This window comes from Tachysurus fulvidraco, chromosome 9 (genome assembly GCF_022655615.1).
Source record: "Tachysurus fulvidraco isolate hzauxx_2018 chromosome 9, HZAU_PFXX_2.0, whole genome shotgun sequence".
Classification (NCBI taxonomy): domain Eukaryota; kingdom Metazoa; phylum Chordata; class Actinopteri; order Siluriformes; family Bagridae; genus Tachysurus; species Tachysurus fulvidraco.
In genome coordinates, this window is record NC_062526.1 from 13,997,160 (window position 1) to 14,018,664 (window position 21,505).

The 21,505-nt window shown below is 38.8% G+C and overlaps 1 protein-coding gene across 4 annotated transcripts; it reads left to right on the forward strand.

Moving 5' to 3' along the window:
* The first annotated feature begins 3,181 nt into the window (after positions 1-3,181).
* LOC113642284 (MLX interacting protein) lies at positions 3,182-20,085 on the forward strand. 4 transcript variants are annotated; one of them, XM_027145650.2, is made up of 17 exons: positions 3,182-3,840; positions 5,055-5,161; positions 5,257-5,342; positions 5,698-5,787; positions 6,017-6,052; positions 6,690-6,936; positions 7,049-7,138; positions 8,260-8,360; positions 8,699-9,179; positions 11,064-11,164; positions 11,246-11,354; positions 12,549-12,664; positions 13,211-13,318; positions 14,327-14,454; positions 16,720-16,843; positions 17,370-17,499; positions 18,839-20,085. In XM_027145650.2, the coding sequence occupies exons 1-17, from the start codon at positions 3,533-3,535 to the stop codon at positions 18,958-18,960; spliced, it is 2,484 nt and encodes an 827-aa protein (XP_027001451.2). In that variant the 5' UTR covers positions 3,182-3,532; the 3' UTR covers positions 18,961-20,085. The 4 variants fall into 4 exon arrangements, with proteins under 4 accessions (XP_027001451.2, XP_027001449.2, XP_027001450.2 ...); XM_027145648.2 differs by having other exon boundaries at positions 3,184-3,840; positions 6,011-6,052; XM_027145649.2 differs by having other exon boundaries at positions 3,185-3,840; positions 6,011-6,052; positions 11,064-11,158.
* The last annotated feature ends 1,420 nt before the right edge of the window (positions 20,086-21,505 follow it).

Consider the following 21,505-nt stretch of genomic DNA (forward strand, 5'->3'; position numbering starts at 1 on the left):
TGTGTGTAGATGAATTTGGACTTCATGGTATAGAAGCAGTTTGAACACAGGTCTGGATGATGGATTGGAAGCATTTTGTCCTCCAGATTAAAATACGGGAATAAGACTCAACATGTCTCTGTTACAATTTGCTTTGCTTTTCAATGTTACACCTCAGTCCTTTATTTGATTTTCTTCACCAAGGTCATGTCTAGCTTTTCTCACTCATTATCTGTTTCTGGCTTTGCTCTAGGAGATAAGCTGGAGCTCATATTCAAAACAAGTTACGCGTTCCTTTTGCACCAGTGCTCGTATATACCACTTTAGAGACTGAAAAGAGTGAACCAGAGAGAGGTGTAGGTACATTTACATAAACCTTCATTCTGTAAGTCTTCTTCTAAAGATTAAAACAAATCCCACCAGTCTTGAATAATCTGTCACTTAGACAAAATCTGGCCTTTTATTGCTTAACCAAAATCTATATTCTATAGCATTTATCCTACACAGGGAGCCTGGCGTCTTTGGGTACGAGACAGGGGGCATCCTGTATGAGGTGCTAACTCGCTGCATGGCACACACAGACGGTCCATTTGGCTTTACCATTTGGCCTACAACGTCTTTTAATTCCCACCGAAATGGAAGAGAAGAGAGCCGTAGTGATCAGGGTGATTTCTAGCATAGTCCAAGCTCTCTTGGCCTTCTGTACTACTAGAATTGTCCCTGAAAGAATTCTGACCAATCCCACCTTCTCTAAGATTTATCTCTGTTCATGAGCTTAGAATCTAAACAAATTAAATTAAACCTCTGATCAGGATAACACAAATGATTTAGGTAGGTACATGTGGTTTAGCCTCTCTTGTTCCTGCTTTCTTTTTCCATTGGATCCCTCAGGAACCCAGTCCTAACGCACAGCTCTCCTTCCTGTTGTTAGTGTTTCCAACAGAGAAAAATAAAGCATGTCCAGCTCAGAGCTCGCTGCAGTCCCACAGTCACTGTACAGTAAGGTCTATAGCACATCAACTAAAGTCTGTATTAGTGAAGTATAACATCATGTTTGCTTGGTAAATCCAAGGTTCTGTCATTCTCACACACTGAGTACTCAGTCATAAAACGACATTTAATTTTGAATCTAAATGATAAATTAATTTGAGACATATGAATCAGACAGTATCATGGCTCGTGAGCTGCTTTAGGAGATGGCTTTCAGTGTTGCTGATGCATACAAAATGTTCAGTCATAGCATTAAGCTGAAATGTGAAGCACAGACATTTCAAAGAATTCAGTCAACACTACAGTCCTTACAATCCTACACACTGTGAACACAGTGCTTATAAAAACTGTTGTGCTCAGTTCATGATGGAAATCCTGTGTCCATGTGCTTTGTGGTCTTGTGTTAAAGCGTGTGATGCACCACATTCTGGCCTAAAGAAAAAGCTGTGACGTGGAAGTACACTGATTACAACACTGAGCAAATATGAGCCCTTTCACTTTTGTAAGAAAATAAAACGATCAGGGCGATCTTAATGTTAAAGTTTGTTCCAGCACAGCAGTGACAAAATACATGAAGTATTTTCATGAGGTTCATCGGAGTCAAGACACTGAATTCTCAAACATTTTAATCTCTTTTTTTAAACCAGCTTCCTATAATCAAAGGCTTTAAATTTACTCGACAATTTGACTGTTACACAAAACTATAAACCTCATGTTCTCGGTTATACTTTTTGCTGTAAAATTATGTCATTCATCTCAAATAATGTTGTTTTTATTAGCCTTAGACTAAATGGAACTACTGTCAGAGTTGTTATTAGAAACTAACTTGTTATAGAAACTAAATAAAAATGTAAATTACGTTTATTTAAATGTACACCTTCTGACCAATGAGATTCAAGAAGTCATAAACTGGGGCATAAAACGTAGGACCTCAGGAAGTTAACTGATGAATTACATCACATTGTTTTCTAAATAAATGGACATGTCTCATGCATTAATGTAGACAGTTGTTGCTAAACTTAATGTCTATGCTTTTATTTGGGTCTTATGTATCGTACACTAGTTTGAGAGTACTAACTTTTCTCTGGTTAATTTCAGTTGATCTGTCAGGGTGTTGGTTTGGTCAAACTTTAACCAATCAATAGCCGCTCTGGGGTGTTGCCAGCTGAGTGAAATCCCTCTTTAAAGAAAACTAGTTTCACTTTTTTGCTGGTAAATATTTGTGTACAGTTGTTGTTTGTGTATTTTTTGAGTACTATTACCAACCTAATCTTATTTTTGTTACAATTCAAATGTATCTCAATCTAATAGAACTAATACCAATTAGGTATTTATTGTCTTATATTATTGTATTGTCCTTACTGTAAAGTTTGCTGCAGTGTCTCTTGTCCAGTATCTCTCACTCACTCACTCATGTTCTACCGCTTATCCGAACTGCCTTGGGTCACGGGGAGCCTGTGCCTATCTCAGACGTCATCGGGCATCAAGGCAGGATACACCCTGGACGGAGTGCCAACCCATTCAACTCTCATTCACTCTCGCAATCACACACTACGGACAATTTTCCAGAGATGCCAATTCAACCTACCATGCATGTCTTTGGACCGGGGGAGGAAACCAGAGTACTCGGAGGAAACCCCCGAGGCATGGGGAGAACATGCAAACTCCACACACAAGGCGGATGCGGTAATTGAACCCCCAACCCTGGAGGTGTGAGGTATCTTTAAATAATAAAGAGAAACAGGCCAGAATGCCAACAGCTTGACAGAGATGCCTTCAAAATGTACTTCACACTGGAAGGAAGCTACCAAAGACCTTGCTATGACCTCTAACCCTTTTGAATCAACACTGAAATCAGTTCACGTACAGGTTACAATGACAATCCCAGATAAATCCTACAAACATCCAACCACTCGCATATGAGCATCTTAGATAGATAGATGGATGGACTTCACATCTGTACAGAATATCTTTGTATGCTGTAGCATTACAATTTCTCTTCACTGGAACTCTTCAGTGTGTCAAAGCTTCTTTGCACAAAGCTCCATGAAGACATGGTTTGATGAGGTTGAAGTGGAACAACACAAGTATCACACAGAGCCCTGACTCTGACTCCACTGAACACCTTTTGGGATGAATTTAAACACCACAGATGAGCACCTGACCTCATTAATGCTTTTGTAGATAAATGAACACAAATTCACCATATCCGCGCTCTGAAATCTACCGGAAATAACCTATTGGCTTTGCAGTGTGTAGAAGAAACAGGGACTATTTTTAACCCTTTACTTGAAGGGATTAACTCCACTCTGGCAACCAGCAGTCTCGAGGCTCTCATCGCTAAAGCCCTGCAGGACTGTGCGCGTGTGAGTGTCGGTTAGTGAACTGAAGAAAACGGGTGGGTTTATAAAGTAAAGCTCTGTTCCGCGAAAATGAGCCGGAATGTTATTTGTTTCCGAAGGACTTTACGAGAACCGGGAAGACAGTAGTATGAAATTTCGCGTATCAGTCAGACAGATCGGCTGAAGAGTTGCTGAACAAAGAGCGGAGAGGAGGAGGTGTAATGGCGACCCGCTCACACAGACGAGTCGATTCGAACATGACTCCGGAGCAGCATGACGACGACTCCGACACCGAGGACACACACCTCGGACTGAAGAAATCAGACGGACGAGAACCGCAGATCATCCACAGCGGACATTTCATGGTTTCAACCCCTCACATCGAGCATCCGCCGAAGAAAGGCTACGACTTCGACACGGTTAATAAACAAACTTGTCAGACTTATCACTTCGGGAAGTCGAGCGCGTCTCATCTCTCCATAGACGCGTCTCTCACCAAACTGTTCGAGTGCATGACCCTCGCGTACAGGCCAGTTTACACCAGCACATTTCATTACAAACAGCTCCTGACTCCATGTTACGGTAATAAGACGTAATAAGTTATGATTCCGGGGTTAAAGAGTCTCCACACACAGGATATTAAATGTTATTAAACCACAAACAGATGATAAATAAAACTAGCTTTGGCTTCGCCCCTGACACCGCGATGTCTAATAACCCACAGTGTGTCTATGTTTTGTGTTTATTCCCTTTTTTTTAATCTCAGTTTTCTATTTAAAGTTAGCTGTCATGGCTAACTAGCACTAATGCTAACACCTGACTTCATCTTTAACAGTGACGCACGCTAATGCTTAATTAACCACAGATAAATGAATGCAGTGAATTGTGCAGTGTACCTTCAACACAGAAGTGACCGTATAACTAGTTATTTACTACACACTTACTGAGCTGTCCGAGACAGACGGCTAGCTAATTTCCTTAGCATATGAGCATGTGATGATATAAACATTGTGTGTGTGTGTGTGTGTGTGTGTGCTTCTGTGCTTGTGCTCTTCTCTCTGGTGTTTATTGACTTGCTCCACACTTGTAGTTTTATTTACTTATATCCTGGGAGCTGGGACAGAGTCACAGAATCATCAGAAAATTATTTAAACATGAACTGAGCTGTATTTATTTCTGTGAGTGGAGGGATTTATTGTTTATAAGAAAATTTAGTTGCTGTTGCGTTTTTGAAATAGGATTTATAATGAACATTTGTGTTTTAATAGTCAATATGTGTTGAGTTTTGAGACAGGTTAGTGTGTGTGCTAAAAAAAAAAGGTTTTCGGATTATGACACTGTGTTTTAAGAGTCATTATAAAAGAATGGAAATTTGGCTGTTGGTGCTGTTAGAGGAAACATATGCATACACGCGCGCGCACACAGTTTATCATGTGACAGGAGATGCAGCCTGGAAGAAGAGTTAAGGGGGAAAAAACACTAGAATAAGTGTAAACCTGAATTTTTGTTAGTGGAATTTTTTTTAAATTCAGCATATAGAAGTAGACATATAAATATATATTAATATTCATAATACTGTCTAATATTCATTTTATACATTCACTGCCCAAGTAACTTCAGTAAAAGTCAGATTTCCTCAGAAAATAACAGATAATATGCTTCTAAAGTAGCATGTTAGAATTGTCAAAAAAAAAAAAAAAAAGGTTATAACACCATGTTGCTTGTTGTTGTTTTCACCTTCAGTGGTAGATTGGTATCCCCAAAATGGAAAAACTTCAAGGGCCTTAAACTTCTCTGGAGGGACAAGATTCGCCTGAACAATGCCATCTGGAGAGCTTGGTACATTCAGTGTAAGGACTAGTGACCACACATTGCATATTTTTAGCTTTGTCTGCTTGTTCATGATGGTTATTATCATTGCTGCTCATGAATTTGTCTTGTGCAGATGTGGAGAAACGAGAGAATCCAGTCTGCCATTTTGTTACACCTTTGGATGGGACAATGGATTCAGGAGTCCATCGACCTGCAGAGGTGAGAGGGTCGAAGTGAGGGAGTGGAGAGCGGAGAGCTGGTTAGGAATGGAGACAGGTGCAATGTTGTGGTTATCCTCAGACAGGGAACTTATGTATAGTAAGAAGGCTTTTCTGTAATTGGTGTTGCCTTGTGTATGAAGATCCCTTAGAGGGCTGCCGATATGACAAAAATATCATGAATCATGAATATCACGACATTTCTATTCATCATATTGTAGGTTTGACCTGCATTAGGGTTAGAACCATGCTTGATAATTCTAGATGCAAATGGAGCCCAGTACATGTGGTTGGTGTAGAGGACAGATTTTCATCACCAGGAGACAACATGTTCTTATCATCACATATCTTCTTAGGCAATAGCTACAGAAGGAAAATACTGGAAGAGACGAATCGAAATCGTTCTCCGAGAGTACCATAAATGGAGGACATACTTCAAAAAAAGGGTAGGTTACTAGTTAGGACCCGGAATCTTTGGTGTATGTGAAATTCTGGATTTGCTCTCCAAACTCAAAATAAGCTGTAGACACTTAGACATGATGTTTTGGACAAATAAAATTCTTCCTCCAATGCTTAAAAATATTTACAGTATAATATAATTTGCATTGTAGTTTTATAAAGTATTGCATGAGTATTTAGTCACAACTAATTCACTGTATTATTTCCCAGTTACAGAAGCACAAAGACGATGATCTTTCCAGCCTTCTCAAGGTAATTTGCGCATTTGAGAATTCAGCAGCTTTGCATTGCCGACATGCCTTGTACTGTGTGCTGTACTTAATGCAGTGCACACTAGCAGGCTCCTTGTTAATGTTGTATGTGATGTATGCAGGTTTTCTCTGCATTATTATTCACTGTATATACACTGCTCCAAAAAATGATGGGAACACTATCATCACAGTAGAACAGCGATATTGCTGGCACTGAGTGCGTCTTGTGTGGTCACAAATAATTTGCATAATTTCCTTCTTCGGCATTTGTGTTTAGATTTTGCGAGCGTAAAGGATAGAGATTAGGCTTGTTTTTTCTTTATCTGCACAGCAAGAACTATATAGAGTTTATTAAACCCAAAATTTATGATGGCATGATGTATTCAAAATGGTCATAGATGATTAATATGTTTATGCTGTTTATACTAATTCTGCTTGTGTTTTTAATATCTAGTGTCTAACAGAGTGGTAATGCATACAGGCTGAATACAGGCAGAATAATTCTATCACTGACATCATCTGAAGTGTAATCTCTTTCAGGTCTTGGTGTCAGCCGTACTGTATGCATTGTGCCTGCACTAACCTCGCTTGTCCACTAACCTGGCCTGCACTGTTGCATTTCTTTTACCCTTCTAAAGGGGGCAGAGGAGCAGTTCTTGCTTTTTGGCGAAGTGCATCCCGACATCCTTCGTATGCCCTCCTGTCAGGAAGACGAGGCAGAAGGGTTTTTCCGTCGCAGCTCGCGCAGGAGCCAGGATTCTCCTGCACCCATGGAGATGGACCCCATCTTTGACATGGATGTGCTCATGTCCGAGTTCTCTGACACGCTCTTCTCTACGCTTTCTTCTCACCAGCCTATTCCTTGGCCTAATCCTAGAGAGATCGGTAAGTAACAAGTTCACACAACCTGCTGAGCTTCTCTTGATGTATTCGCATGATGAATATTGGATATAATAATACAAATAAAGTTTTAGTGACCAGTTATTGTTCCTCCCAGCACATGCAGGTAATGCAGACATGATCCAGCCTGGACTCATCCCACTGCAGCCCAACTTGGACTTCATGGACACTTTCGAGCCTCTTCAAGGTTTAATCATATCACATTAATCTTGCTCACTAACCCCTGGTAGATGAGTGACCAGGATGTTTATAGGCTTGTTTATAGGCTTGTTTTTTCTTTATGTGCACAGCAAGAACTATATAGAGTTTCTTGAAGACAAAATTTAACTATGATTTCTATGAGCCGGAGCTGGTTTTTTTATGAGCTGCTTCTCGGCGGACATGACGTGGTTAAATGTTGAGTGATGTCACAGCTCCAACCTTAGGGTGATCACTGTGGTTGTAGATGTGTTGTGATTGCATTGGGATTCTTCTGATCATAGCTGATATCCAGATGTCTGCTTTGTGGTCTGTAGTTTATTTATTACACAGCATTTAAAAAAAAAAAAAACTCACTTTTTATTACATGCCAGTGTGGAAGAATGAGATTGATACACAGTGTATAGCTCCTGCGTTGGTTCAATCCTCACTACGAACAGATCATTTTTTCTTGACTTTATATTCAAGTCTAACAGGAAATGCAGCATCTCCATGTCATCGTCAAGCCACACACAATTTTCATGTTTGTTCTTTCCCTTGGTTCTTATACTGAAAGGTAACAAAAAAATTCCTGCTGTAATATAACTGGTTTCACTGTGAAGTTTTAGTTTTTCCAATTTCAAAATCAAGCACACTCTTAAATTTAAAAATTTTCAGATTTTACTAATTTATTACAGATTTGAATTGCACTACAAAGCATGCATCGAACCTAAGTAAAATTATGATAAAAGAGTAATGCATTACGTCTCTTCGCTGCTAGAAATATACTGAATTATGCCAATAGTAATTGTAATAGTTTTGTAGTAGTCATAAAAAAAAAGAAGCACATTTTGGAAAATTTAAAAAAAAGAATTGGCAATGACAGTCACAGAAAGGCTCTTGGAGCGACTGTCTGATCTGACTTTACGTTATAAATCAGTGGTTTGTGTTAAATATAATAATTATCTCCTGCTTTCTTACTAAATCACCAACTTAAAATTACTTCATCTTACTTACCTTTACAGATGTCTAATTGCATCACAGTGTCTGGGTAGTGAAGTTTATGATTATAGCTGCATTAGGTCTTCATTATCTCACTGAGTCCTTCATTGATTTTTTCCTCTTAACCAGATCTGTTTCACTCCTTGCGTCAGCCCTCCTACCCCACTACCTCACCCACTGCCCCAACCACCACTCCCTTATCCAGCAGCAGTAGCAGCACTCAAACACAGGTACCGACGCAAATATATAGACTGAAATGTGATTAAACTGGTTGAAGTTTTTTTTTAACAACTTGTGTCTGGAAGAAGAGTTAAAGGGAAAAAACACTAGAATAAGTGTGAATACCTAAATAACCTCATACTTACAACACTCTACATTGTCCAGTTATATAGGAGATGAGCATGACCGTTATAGTGCATGATCCACCCTGTTTACATTATAGATGCCTGTACAGTTCACATATAAATATTACTCTTAATATAAGCCATCCAATAAGATCAGCTACAAAGTCGAGTGTTGTGTTTGCTGCATTTTTGCTCATGTCGTTGACCCTGTATTTCTCTTTCAGACTTCGTTGTTGTCTCCGATTAACTTGCCCACAGAATTGTCCATCTCTCTGACCCCAAGTCATCCTTCATTACCCAGTCGAGACAACATAAGCTCTGTAGACCGTGCCTTCCAACAGGACTACATGCCTCTTTTTACAGAACAAATAGTGCCCTCACCTGCCGCAGCCCCCATCATGCCACCACCAGCCCCACTGCCTCCTCCACCCTCCCACTCACTGCAGTGCCAGACCGCACCCAGGAGCTCATCTCCATCCACGGGCAAACACACTGGCTCATCCTCAATGACATCCAGGTCAACCTTCACCCTTTCACCCAGACCTCCTCGCCAAGACCAGGCTATCCCATGTATCTCTTTGCCCCCACAGCCTCAGAGCTTTGCCCTGCCACGACCCATCCAGCCCGTTGGCTCTGCTAAAAAAAGTCGCCATGTGCCCATAGTCCCTGCTGCTCCAGTTCAATCACCTCGCCTCATACTGACAGGTCAGTGCCTTTCTCCACACCACGTTCTCTCTCTCTCTCTCTCTCTCTCTCTCTCAGGTCACGTGTGTGTGTGTGTGTATATAATATATATATATATATATATATATATATATATAATGTGTGTATTTTTATATATACATATATATGTATGTGTGTGTGTGTGTGCAAAACATTTAAATAAACACAGTATTAAAATATTAACATAAATATTCAGCTCTCTCCAAATGTATTGGGACGGCATGGAAGATTCTTTAGATTTTGCTCTACTCAGAGGACATTTAGCTTTAAAATATTAAAAAGAAATATAAGACGATAGAGCAGAATATGAGCTGATATTAATTTTCTGATATTTTCATCTCATACACAGTTATGAAGGTGCTGCGTAGCCCCTCTGACCCTTTTAGTTATTGAACCCTCTTTTCATGACGATCAGTCGTTGTGGAATGTATAAATATATACTCCATTGTCATCATACTCTTAAATTCAGTTTACTGACATTTACAAAGAGTAAAATCTTTTAAGAAAAGTGTTTTTTATTATTGTTAACTAGGGCTGCAGGATTTGGGCAAAAATTCATATTGCATTTATTGATGTGAATTTTGTGAAAAAGCACACACATTTAACAACTTGTGTCTGGAAGGTTGCGATATTGTTGCAATTTGTATTTGTTAAACTAGAACATGTTTTCAAAATAAATATTTTTTGCAAAATGAACCATTTGCATGTAAACTTATTTTCTCAAAAGTGTAGCTATCACAAAAATAAGATTTTTAAACTTGTTGTCCAAATAAACTGGGACATTTATGTAGGATGTAACATATACTCTGTATAAACTGGTTTTACAATTGTAGTTCACACAATCAAACTCAAACTACTAAATCTTTTTTGGTCCTGTGTCCCTTCACATTTATTGTTGAGGTAGCTAAACATTTTTTATTTCAGTGATTTGGGCCGCTTTATCCTTAGTCATCAGGGAAATACGATGTTTGCAGGCAGCAGCTTTTTAGTTCAAACTCCTCCTCGACAAAGTGCACAGTCAAGCTATCATATGGTTCACTTGTCCTGCTTGACCACAAGTCCGTAGTGGTTGAAAAGAACTTCACCGTAACCATTTCCTTTTGAAAGTTTGAGTTCTAATGCTTAGGGATTGCTTCTTGAGAGAAATAGTTTTGCGAGGGCAGCTGGTACCTCTTGCCCAGTGTGAGGATCATTTTCTGAAATCTCACTTTACTAACAGTTGTTTGGGCATCATGTCTTTTGCCAAAGAGTGTGTTATGGAGTCTGTGATTTCTTTATATCAGGGCGAAGACTTATTATATGGCGTGAGACTCGCAGACATGTCTGTAATTATTTTTTGTTTTGTTGAAAATCTGCAAACTGTTATCAGAAAGTCCGCACATGCACTTTTTAGTAAAATCGTAACATTTTGCCATCATGTCATCCCACAGGCTGACAATGCGATATGATTAATCATGCAGCACTATTATTAATGATTATAGTGCTACTAAAATTGTGAAATTTAAATGCAAGCTATATATGTAGCTGTTAGGTTGTGTTTAGGGAGAGAAAGGGAACATTGTGTATCACAGAAATGTATAGATAAACAAATAGAAGCATATGGATAGAAAAGTTAATCCAGGATTATATGTAAACTACCATTTATTAGTTTTGTACAATAGTTGTTCTGAAATGGTGTATAGATAATCAAATTATGAATAATTTTTTTTTTTTTTCATTTCTGTTCTTTTTGGAAATTCCATAACATCTTCAGTAACCAAACAATGGGTTGCTTCTTAAATCAGTAAACAAGCTTCACAGAGCCTGGTAGCTTGTATGTCTGTAATATTGGATTAGATTTTTAAATTTTTCTTAATTTTTTTTTAGGACCTGCTGGTGCTGTTCTTGTCACTCAGTCGCCTCTTAAAACCGATGTGCCCTCTACTGCTGGTGTGGTCATCACCTCCGCCAGTATTCCACACGTAACCGTATCTTTCATTCTTACTTTTAAATGAAATGATCGTACAGTGAGTTGTTACAGACGTTAAAGAGACGTGTTCTTTTCACAGGGATCTGGCTTCCACATTCTCCCAAGTCAGAACTCTGCTCAGCACATTGTGCCTAAAGAGGAAACAACCTTATCCAGTAATAAGGGTTCTGTTCCTGTAGCTTGCACAGGTAAGAGCTAATACCGTGCATCTGGAAAGTATCCATAATGCTTCACTTTTTGTTATGTTAAAGCCTTATTCCAAAATGGATTAAATTCATTATTTTCCTCAAAGTTCTACAAATAGTATCCCATAATGACAACATGAAAAGTTTGTTTGAAATATTTGTAAATGGTTTAAAAATGAAAAAAAAAAAAAATCAAAAAATCACATGTACATAAGTATTCACAGCCTTTGCTCAATACTTTGTTGAAGCACCTTTAGCAGCAATTACAGCCTCAAGTCTTGTATGATGTGCAGCCATTTACAGATCTCTCCAGAGATGTTCAATCGGGTTTAAGTCTAGGCTCTGGCTGGACCACTCAAGGACATTCAGCTGCTCTGGAGCAGGTTGCAACTCTACAGGCCACTCTACCATACGGGCCTGATTGGTGGAGTGCTGCAGAGATGGTTGTTCTTCTGGAAGGTTCTCCTCTCTACACAGAGAAACCTGGGAGCTCTGTCAGAGTGACCATCGGGTTTTTCGGTCACCTCCCTGACTAAGGCCCTTCTCTCTTTCAATCGCTCAGTTTGGCTATGCGGCTTGCTGTAGAAAGAGTTCTGGTGGTTTCAAACTTCTTCCCTTTACGGATGATGGAGCCCACTGTGCTCATTTGGGACCTTCAGTGCTACAGAAAAAATTTTTTTACGTTTCCCCATCTGTGCCTTGATACAATCCGGTCTACAGACAATTCCTTAGACTTCTTGGCTTGGTTTGTGCTCTGACAGACCCTGTTAACTGTAGGGCCTTATATACACAGGTCCCTTTTCAAATCATGTCCAAATAACTATATTTAATACATTCAACTATACTCCAATCAAGTAGAAACATCTCATGGATGATCAGTGGTGCACCTGAGCTCAATTTTGAGTGTCATGCCAAAGGCTGTGAATACATGATTCTTTTTCGTCTTTTATTTATAACAAATTTGCAAAGATTTCAAACAAACTTCTTTCACGTTGTCATTATGGGGTATTGTTTGTAGAATCTATTTTGGAATAAGGCTGTAACTTGAAAAATGTAAAAAACAAAAAGTGAAGCTCTGTGAATGCTTTCCAGATGCGCTGTAATCCAGTATTCTTTCAGAAGATCTGGTAACCGAATTCAAATAAATAGGAAACAATCAAATAAGTATTGTCATGCTGTGTTCATGCTGTCTTTAAGCATTAGATGGACGAACTTCTGGACAAGGCTCACCTTTAGGGGCAGAGCAGGTCCCAAGCCCACAGTCTCCTCTCAGCAGCTGCACTTCAGTCCTGGCAAAGAACGAACCCAATCCGGTACATTTGCTTAGAGACCTTATTTAGATTAAATGTGTATTATCCTGCACTGTCAGTGTAAAAAGTAAAGTTTATAATTCTATTATACGGTATATGTTTAGTGTTTTTGGTATGTTGATGTTAATTCTCAGCACCTGCTGTGTGATCATTAATTCTATTTCTTTATATCGGGTGTTAAAGTCCAAATCTAAGTGAAGCTGATGCTAGACTGAAAATGTCAGTGATGATTAAATAATCAAATTGTTTAACATGTGTTTGTGTTACATTAAAGCTCTGTCATTTGTAATATGACAAATGCTGCACATGTATTAAACTGAATGTGAGGTTTAGTTTACTGCAGTTTGGTTGGTTCAGGATCGAATGGCTTTCTTACTGCAGTCTAACACACAAGTTCACATGGAAGTGGAATGAGTTACGTGAAAGCAGCCTTAGTCTAATCAGTATCTACTTTTTTATTATTTAATTTATTTATTTATCCTTTTTTTCCTTACTGATATGGAGCTTGAGCATTTATTTGTATGTCTGTTTTTCTGTCTCTTAATTCAGAATCATCGTGTGAAACACAAATCTGCTGAGCAGAAACGCAGATCCAACATCAACATCGGCTTCAAGACGCTGTGCAGCCTGGTTCCCTCTCTCAAATCACAATCCAATGTAAAAAAATAATAACTCTTAGCTTATTTGTTTAGATTTGCATGCAAGTGGAAATTCGGACCTGATTTGACCTGTAATAACACTGATGATCAGATACTGATACTTGATGAATGACCTGCTAATTTAAATAGGCTTTTCTTCATTTCATTCAAAAGTCTGTAACCATAAATAAAGAAATCCTCTGTGATATTTACACACACACACACACACACGCACACACACAAACACAGTGTTCAACATGTTGGCTAAAGAATCGAATACACTTGAACACAGCTCTCCTGCACTAGAGACGAAGAAAACTGTGTAATTATACCAGTAGATATAGTGAATACCCGTGTATTATTAGGTTTCTGCTCATCCATATTTATTGGGCTTTGAATGCAGGCCTGTACTAAATACTTAAGTAGTCGTTTCATCTGGATCTCCTCAGGTTTCACAGTGTGGTGGTTTTTATCACCTCAGTGTAACACAGGAACTGACCTGGGCTTCCTTTAGTACTCGGGTGTTCCTGACTGTAGGGTTATACCTCAAACACCCACCAGGGTGCAGACAGCAGTGTGACAGGTCTGCAATTCTTTATGAACGATTCTTGTTTTATTTGAAGTGGGGAAATAAGAATGTGTGAGCATGGAGTATGGTAGAGATCTGCTCTGTGACGTAAATCCATCACCATTCTCACAGACGTTCCTATGATACGAATTAGGATTTACGTTATGCAGGAAAGGGTGGGGTGGTTTGGGTGATATTCACTATTCTGCAAAAAACGTTTTTATTCATGTTTGGTGAGATACCAGAGACAATACATTTTACCATCATCTCCTCCCAGTTTGTGCATAATGAATACAAATTTTATTAAATATTATATTACTCATAACCCATTAACTCAAAGTGTTTCATATAAACCTGATGTAGTGAAAGGTTTCTTCACCATGCAAATTAAGGATGTTGAGTGTCTTAATGAATATTATATCAGTAACAGGGTTGTAAACACTGAGTCCTCTGTACCAGATCAGTAATGCTACAACCCTTCAGAAGACGGTGGATTACATTGGAAAGCTGCAACAGGAGAGACACCAAATGCAGGAGGAGACGAGGAGACTGCGGGAGGAAATCGAGGAGCTCAACGCATCCATCAGGTCTGTGTGTCAATATGTTTTAATGATCAGGATCATAATGTGTCATAAAAAAAGGAAATACCAGAATTTTTCTTTTTTTTTCTGAGAAATGAGAATAATCGTAGTATTAAAAGATCTCAAGCAGACCAATGGTAAAAATAAAAAGACAGAATTTAGGATGCCAAAAGGCAGACTTTTTTGAGAACCAACAAAGCTGAGATTCCTGCGGATGATGTTAGGACCTCCTACACGGTGTGTTACTTAACTGATCGGAAACACACTGATAATCACAGCGACAGTGCTGAAGTTCTTGAACATGCAACATAATGCATAACATAATGTCATACACTGTGTCAAAAATAGCACATGATATTAGAAAATATGACACACGAGCACCAGATGCTATTAATGCTACAGTGAGGAAAATAAGTATTTGAAGACCCTGCCATTTTCTTCCACTTAGAAATCAAGGAGGGGTCTGAAATTGTCAGTGTAGGTGCATGTCCACTGTGAGAGACATAATCTAAAAAAAAAAAAATCCATAAATCACAACTATTTTAACTATTTATTTGTATGATACAGCTGCAAATAAGTATTTGAACACCTGAGAAAATCAATGTTAATATTTGGTACAGTAGCCTTTGTTTGCAATTACAGAGGTCAAACGTTTCCTATAGTTTTTCACCAGGTTTCCACACACTGCAGGAGGGATTTTGGCCCACTCCTCCACACAGATCTTCTCTAGATCAGTCAGATTTCTGGCCTGTCGCTGAGAAACACAGAGTTTGAGCTCCCTCAAAAGATTCTCTATTGGGTTTAGGTCTGGAGACTGGCTAGGCCACGCCAGAACCTTGATATGCGTCTTACAGAGCCACTCCTTGGTTATCCTGGCTGTGTGCTTCGGGTCATTGTCATGTTGGAAGACCCAGCCTCGACCCATCTTCAATGGTCTAACCGAGGGAAGGAGGTTGTTCCCCAAAATCTCGCAATACATGGCCCCAGTCATCCTCTCCTTAATACAGTGCAGTCGCCCTGTCCCATGTGCAGAAAAACACCCCCAAAGCATGATGCTACAGGGATGGTGTTCTTGGGATGGTACTCATCATTTTTCTTCCTCCAAACACATTTAGTGGAATTATGACCAAAAAGTTTTATTTTGGTCTCATCTGACCACATGACTTTCTCCCATGACACCTCTGGATCATCTAAATGGTCATTGGCAAACTTAAGACGGGCCTGGACATGTGCTGGTTTAAGCAGGGGAACCTTCCGTGCCATGCATGATTTCAAACCATGACGTCTTAGTGTATTTCCAACAGTAACCTTGGAAACGGTGGTCCCAGCTCTTTTCAGGTCATTGACCAGCTCCTCCCACGTAGTTCTGGGCTGATTTCTCACCTTTCTTCGGATCATTGAGACCCCACGAGGTGAGATCTTGCATGGAGCCCCAGTCCGAGGGAGATTGACAGTCATGTTTAGCTTCTTCCATTTTCTAATGATTGCTCCAAAGTGGACCTTTTTTCACCAAGCTGCTTGGCAATTTCCCCGTATCCCCTTCCAGCCTTCTGGAGGTGTACAATTTTGTTTCTAGTGTCTTTGGATAGCTCTTTGGTCTTGGCCATGTTAGTAGTTGGATTCTTACTGATTGTATGGGGTGGACAGGTGTCTTTATGCAGCTAACAACCTCAAACAGGTGCATCAAATTTAGGATAATAAATGGAGTGGAGGTGGACATTTTAAATGAAGACTAACGGGTCTTTGAGGGTCAGAATTCTAGCTGATAGAAAGGTGTTCAAATACTTATTTGCAGCTGTATCATGCACCTAAATAGTTAAAAAATCATATATTGTGATTTCTGGATTTTTTTTTTTTTTTTTTAAGAATATGTCTCTCACAGTGGTCATGCACCTACGATGACAATTTCAGACCCCTCCATGATTTCCAAGTGGGAGAACTTGCAAAATAGCGGGTTGTTCAAATACTTATTTTCCTCAATGTATTTCTAGAATTTCCATTTAAGACACAAATACAATAAGTTTAAGACGGGATTGAAAATGCCACATGCAACTTGATCTTCTTTCTAGAAAAGTCCTTGCTTTCCTGCACTGTAGTCCTTTTGCATCCAGTGCCTTCATAATGAATCTTTTTTTCTTGGCCTTTTAAAAATCAGAAGAAAGGAAGAAGATGAAGAAGGGAATCCAGTTCTCTTCTGGGTTACTCACGAGAGTGTGACTAAGTCTTACTTTATCTCTTTTTGTTTCCCCCCCCTTTTTTTTGTCTATCTAGTTTGTGCCAGGAACAACTTCCAGCCACAGGGGTCCCTATTACACGCCATCGATTTGATCACATGAAGGAGAAGTTTGATGAGTATGTAAAGAACAGAACTCTGCAGAACTGGAAGTTTTGGATAGTATCCTTTTTTTTTGCACCCTGAAAAAAAATTGTGTATGAAATCTTTGATGTGCTTCTGAAGTGAAATGTTGGGGTTTTAATTAGGGATGTACCGATCCGATATTTTGGATCGGTGACGCCGCTGATCCAAGCATTTTGAGTGGATCGGGTCTCGGTGGTGCGTGACCGATCCAAATCCGATACTCATGGTCATGGGCATCGGAATCATTATATGTGGGTGGGACAGGACCCACATTGAAACCTGCTCCAGCCTGACAATGCAGCTGTGCACTGCACACAGTTGTGAGAAGGCTGAGGTGGATGATCCCGTATCCATCACAGAGCCCTGTCTATGACTTAAACACAGTGAACTCAGTAGGGTTGAGTCTGATTTCCTGAATGCTCTTGGATGCTGCACATTTGGGCAAACCTTGTATCTAAAGAAATCAGCAAACACATCTGAATAAATCATAACAGACTAAGTAACTAGGAGAATTTTATCTCAAGTATATTTTGAAGTATTTTCTTTAACAGCACTCCTCCAGTTTAGCATCATCATTAAGCCTCTGTTTGAGTCCTTCAATGTGAAAGTGTCAACCACCAACAAGAGCAAGTTGTGTGAGACCACCATGCAGTGGCTGGACCGAGACTGTGCGCTGCCTGTCCTCAGACCCAGTAAGTTCCCATAGTGATCATAACTCAGCGTTGTGGCATGTATGGATGTGTTTTGTTCAAGGCATCCAGTGAAGATTACATACAGTATCTCACAAACGTGAGTACACCTCTCACATTTTAGCAACCATTTTAGTACATCTTCTCTAGACAATACTATAGAAATTAAATTGAGATATTTTTCAGAGTAGGCAAAGTGCTACTTGTAAAGTGGTATAGATTTACTGTCCTCTGAAAGTTACTTAACATACAGCCATTATTGTCAAAATAGCTGGCAACAAAAATGAGTTCACCCTAAGTGATAACAGCTGTACATTATTTAACTATGCAAAGCCATGTGTCCTACTCAATCATGTTCATCTCTTTTTCTGCCTAACAGGACCATACGAATTTGCGTATCTTGTATTAAAGCAGTTCAAATTTGTTGCTTTGAGTACAATTCTCTCATAATGTCAACACTGCATGTTGAACATGTCAAAAACACTCTGAGGATTTGAGAATTTGAATTGTTGCTCTCCACAAAGATGGCCTAGGGAACATCCTGTAACTAAGTTATAGTACAGTACAGTGGCCAGGGACATACAAAGGTCTAGAGAACCGAACCCTATTGTTCAGCCTGTGTGGCATCTTTAAGTGGAAGAAGCACCATGTGTCTAACATCTTGCAGCTCTGTGATGTCATTTATGGAGGAGTGAAAGGGGATCCCAGCAACATCCTATGCACCTCTGGTGAATTCCATGCCCAGGAGGATTAACACAGTGGTTGACAACAATGCTGCTCACACAAAACATTGAACCTTTGGACACAGTTTTGACATGTTCACTTAAGGTGTATTCACTTTTGTTGGCAGTTATTTATACAATAACGTCTGTATGTTAAGTTATTTGTAGAGGAGAGTAAATCTATACTGCTATACTCTAAAGTTTATCCAATTTTTATTTCCATAGTTTTGTCCCTTTAGAACATGTAATAAATTAGTTTCTGAAATGTGAGGGGTGTACTCACTTTTGTGATGTACTGTATGTCTGTAAGTAATTAAACAAAATAGTTTCTTGTCATTTATAACCAATACAGCAATTATGTATCTACTCAGGAAAAAATGAACTGCTCAGTTTTGAAGGTGGTTCTTTGCTAATAAAGATAATGAGCAACAATTAACACAGCATCTAAAGGGCACAATAAGTGGAGCAATACACTTATCATTTTCTAGAAGTTTGCATCAGCCACTTCCTTGGTTGTGTAATAAGTAAGTGTATATACAGTAGGAATAACTAAGTAACTGTTAATTGCTGAGCTACGCAAAGCTTATTTCTCTTCTTTCTATTCTTCTCTTCCTTAACAGTGGTTTTAGGGACACTGAGACAGCTAAGCACCACCACATCCATCCTGACTGACCCAACACTCCTTCCGGAAGAAGCTAAGCAGGCCGTTGTTAACTCCAGACAGCACTCCACAAAGTCCTAGCCTCTTTACTCGCTTTCAGATCATGATAGAACTTGGATATTTCTCACCAAGCCTCAGCAGTTTTGTTCAGACAACATTGGGATACATCCTGAACAGTGATGAAGAAATATTTCTGTGCAGTTAGGTAAATCTTAATAAATAACACTAGAGGAGTGTTCTTCCTTGTCATCCTCAATATGAGGGAACCTTTTTTTAAACAGTGTTAAAAGGGCTGCTAAAGACGTAACCTACGTTTGGTGTAAAGGGAAACAGAAGTAAAGTGCTAACGTTATAAAAGGTTCAAAAGGGAATAGACTTAACAGAGTTCACCGGTTGATATGGATATCAGCTTCGGCTTGTAATCCTAACAGCGATGTTTTTTAAACGACTTTTTATCCAAAGTGATTTTAATACAAGCGGTTTGAGGGTGTCGCTCCATCAGAGGCAGTCTTCCAGTCTGAGGATCTTGTGATTGCTGACCTTGCAGTTCAATCAAAGGGTTTCTTGCACTATACCCTTACAGGAGTTTGTTCATTTTAAGCCTTATAGAGACTCTTTTTAAGCACTATTAACAAATGTAAGTTGTGTTTTTTTTTTGTGTTTTATTTCTGGACATAAAGCCTTTTCTGTCTTCCTGGCTGTGAGATTACTCCTGTGATTAAGCTCCCTTGTGTCTTATTCTGTATTTTAGAGCATCAGTTATGTAAGATTTATTTAGATTTGAATGTTCACTAAAGATGAGCCTTTATATAGAACAGTGCTACGAATAAACCTGCTAAGGTAATATCTTTTTTATTATTTTTTTGTAGTCACAATTCCAAGAATATTGGGTTCTGAAAAAAAAGAACAACAAAGCTCTAATGCTGTTTACTGCTGAATTGAGTGTGTTGGAGTTTTCTAGAAATGATTGTACAGTGGTACAATCCTGTATCGTGTAGCAGCATTGAGTTGCATTTGCTCCTCAGGTGTTTCCAGAACTATCTGAACTGTTAAATAAAATGTACGCATGAACAAACTGGTTTCATTCTGAGAAAAAAAAAAAAAAAGTTTGCTTAAGGTGTGTGTGAACCTGGAATTTGTCTGGTATGTGGTTTGCAGGTTCTTCCTAATGGATTTATTGGAATAAAGTTTGAAAGTCAAAAATAACCACCAAAATGACCTGGCAGTGAGTTCATAGATCCAACAGATTCAGATCGGATTGATGATGTATTGCTTCATACTGTTAGTGTTTTAATATGCAAAAAAAGTCAAAGAAGGAAACTGCCTATACTGGCTGAACAGAACCTAGATGTGTCTTCAAATATACCAAAGAAAGACAGCAATCTTAAATAATAGTTTCAATCTCTTAGATAAAGTCATTGTTTAGCTTATTCGATTCAAAGGATATAAAGACTTTTTTTTAGCTGTCCTATTTTTGTTATTTTGCCACTGTATATTATACAAATTTCTTAAACATAATATTTCACTGAATATTATGTTTAAGATATATTTAAACAAAAGAGAAATATATCTTTGTTTCATATGCACATGCAGATAAAAATGGTTTTATTTGTTAAAACAGAAATATTCATGTTTTTTTAAACAGATATGCCAATTAAAATCCATCTACCAAAATAAATAAATAATAAAAATATTATAAATTCATTATGAGCAGATACAGTAAGTTAACAGTGCACTCTAGACAGCCACCGTGCAAGAAACTCCAAAAGACTCATCACCTTGCAGATCTTCTCGTAATCTCCGTCACTTTCCTTAAAGGCCACATCACAGTTCTTCACTTCAGGCTCCGACTTGCAGAGAAATTTTTTAATGCTCTGAAGGTACTGGTTGATTGCTTGAAGTCGTTCAGTCACAAGAGTATGAATGTCCAAGTTGGTTGCCTCGGTAATGTAAGTGTCAAAGATGGAGAGGAGCTCGCAGTCGGAGCGATTGTCCTTCATTTTGATGAGACACCCGATGGTGCGGACGCTCGCTTGATCCTCAAGTGTACATATGGATTCATTTTTCTGTTTAAAAACATGCTGATGGTAAATTCATTGGGGTTTTTTTAAATCTAGAATCAGCAGTTGATTAGGAAAATTTGTGATCGAACCCTTAACTGTAATGTCAGTTTTTTATACACAGTCTGTTAAGAGCTGATTAATTTATTACTCACCAAGTCTTGGAGCAGTTCCCGAACCATGAATTTTAGTTCACGTTTCGTTGCTATCAAAGGTGGACAAAGGTTCATGGCTTCAGTTATGAGAAGTAGTGTGAGGAAAGCTGTAAGAGAGGCAAATAATAATGCCAGTGAGCGTTTCTTGACAAATAAACATCGAAATATCTTTACAGGATCTGTACAGGATAACCAAAAAACTATTTTACAAATATATGACTAGTTTGTGAGAAATCTCCTTCCTTACAGATATTCTGTCAAATGTCTCAGATTGCTGTAAAAATCATGACCCAAACAAAGTACATCTTCGTATACTTACCAGCAGCTAGGAGATTAATTCTGTCAGCCATTTTAAGTCACAACACAGATGTGATTTAATTTGTTTGGTTCACTTTAATGGGGTCTCTGCAG

Excerpts from the sequence above, each read along its gene's own strand:
- LOC113642284 (XM_027145648.2), top strand. The coding sequence starts at position 3,533 with ATGGCGACCCGCTCACACAGACGAGTCGATTCGAACATGACTCCGGAG. Across the intron at positions 5,162-5,256 it reads GAGAGCTTGGTACATTCAGT|ATGTGGAGAAACGAGAGAAT; the intron begins GTAAGGACTAGT and ends TGTCTTGTGCAG. Across the intron at positions 16,844-17,369 it reads AGAACTGGAAGTTTTGGATA|TTTAGCATCATCATTAAGCC; the intron begins GTATCCTTTTTT and ends GCACTCCTCCAG.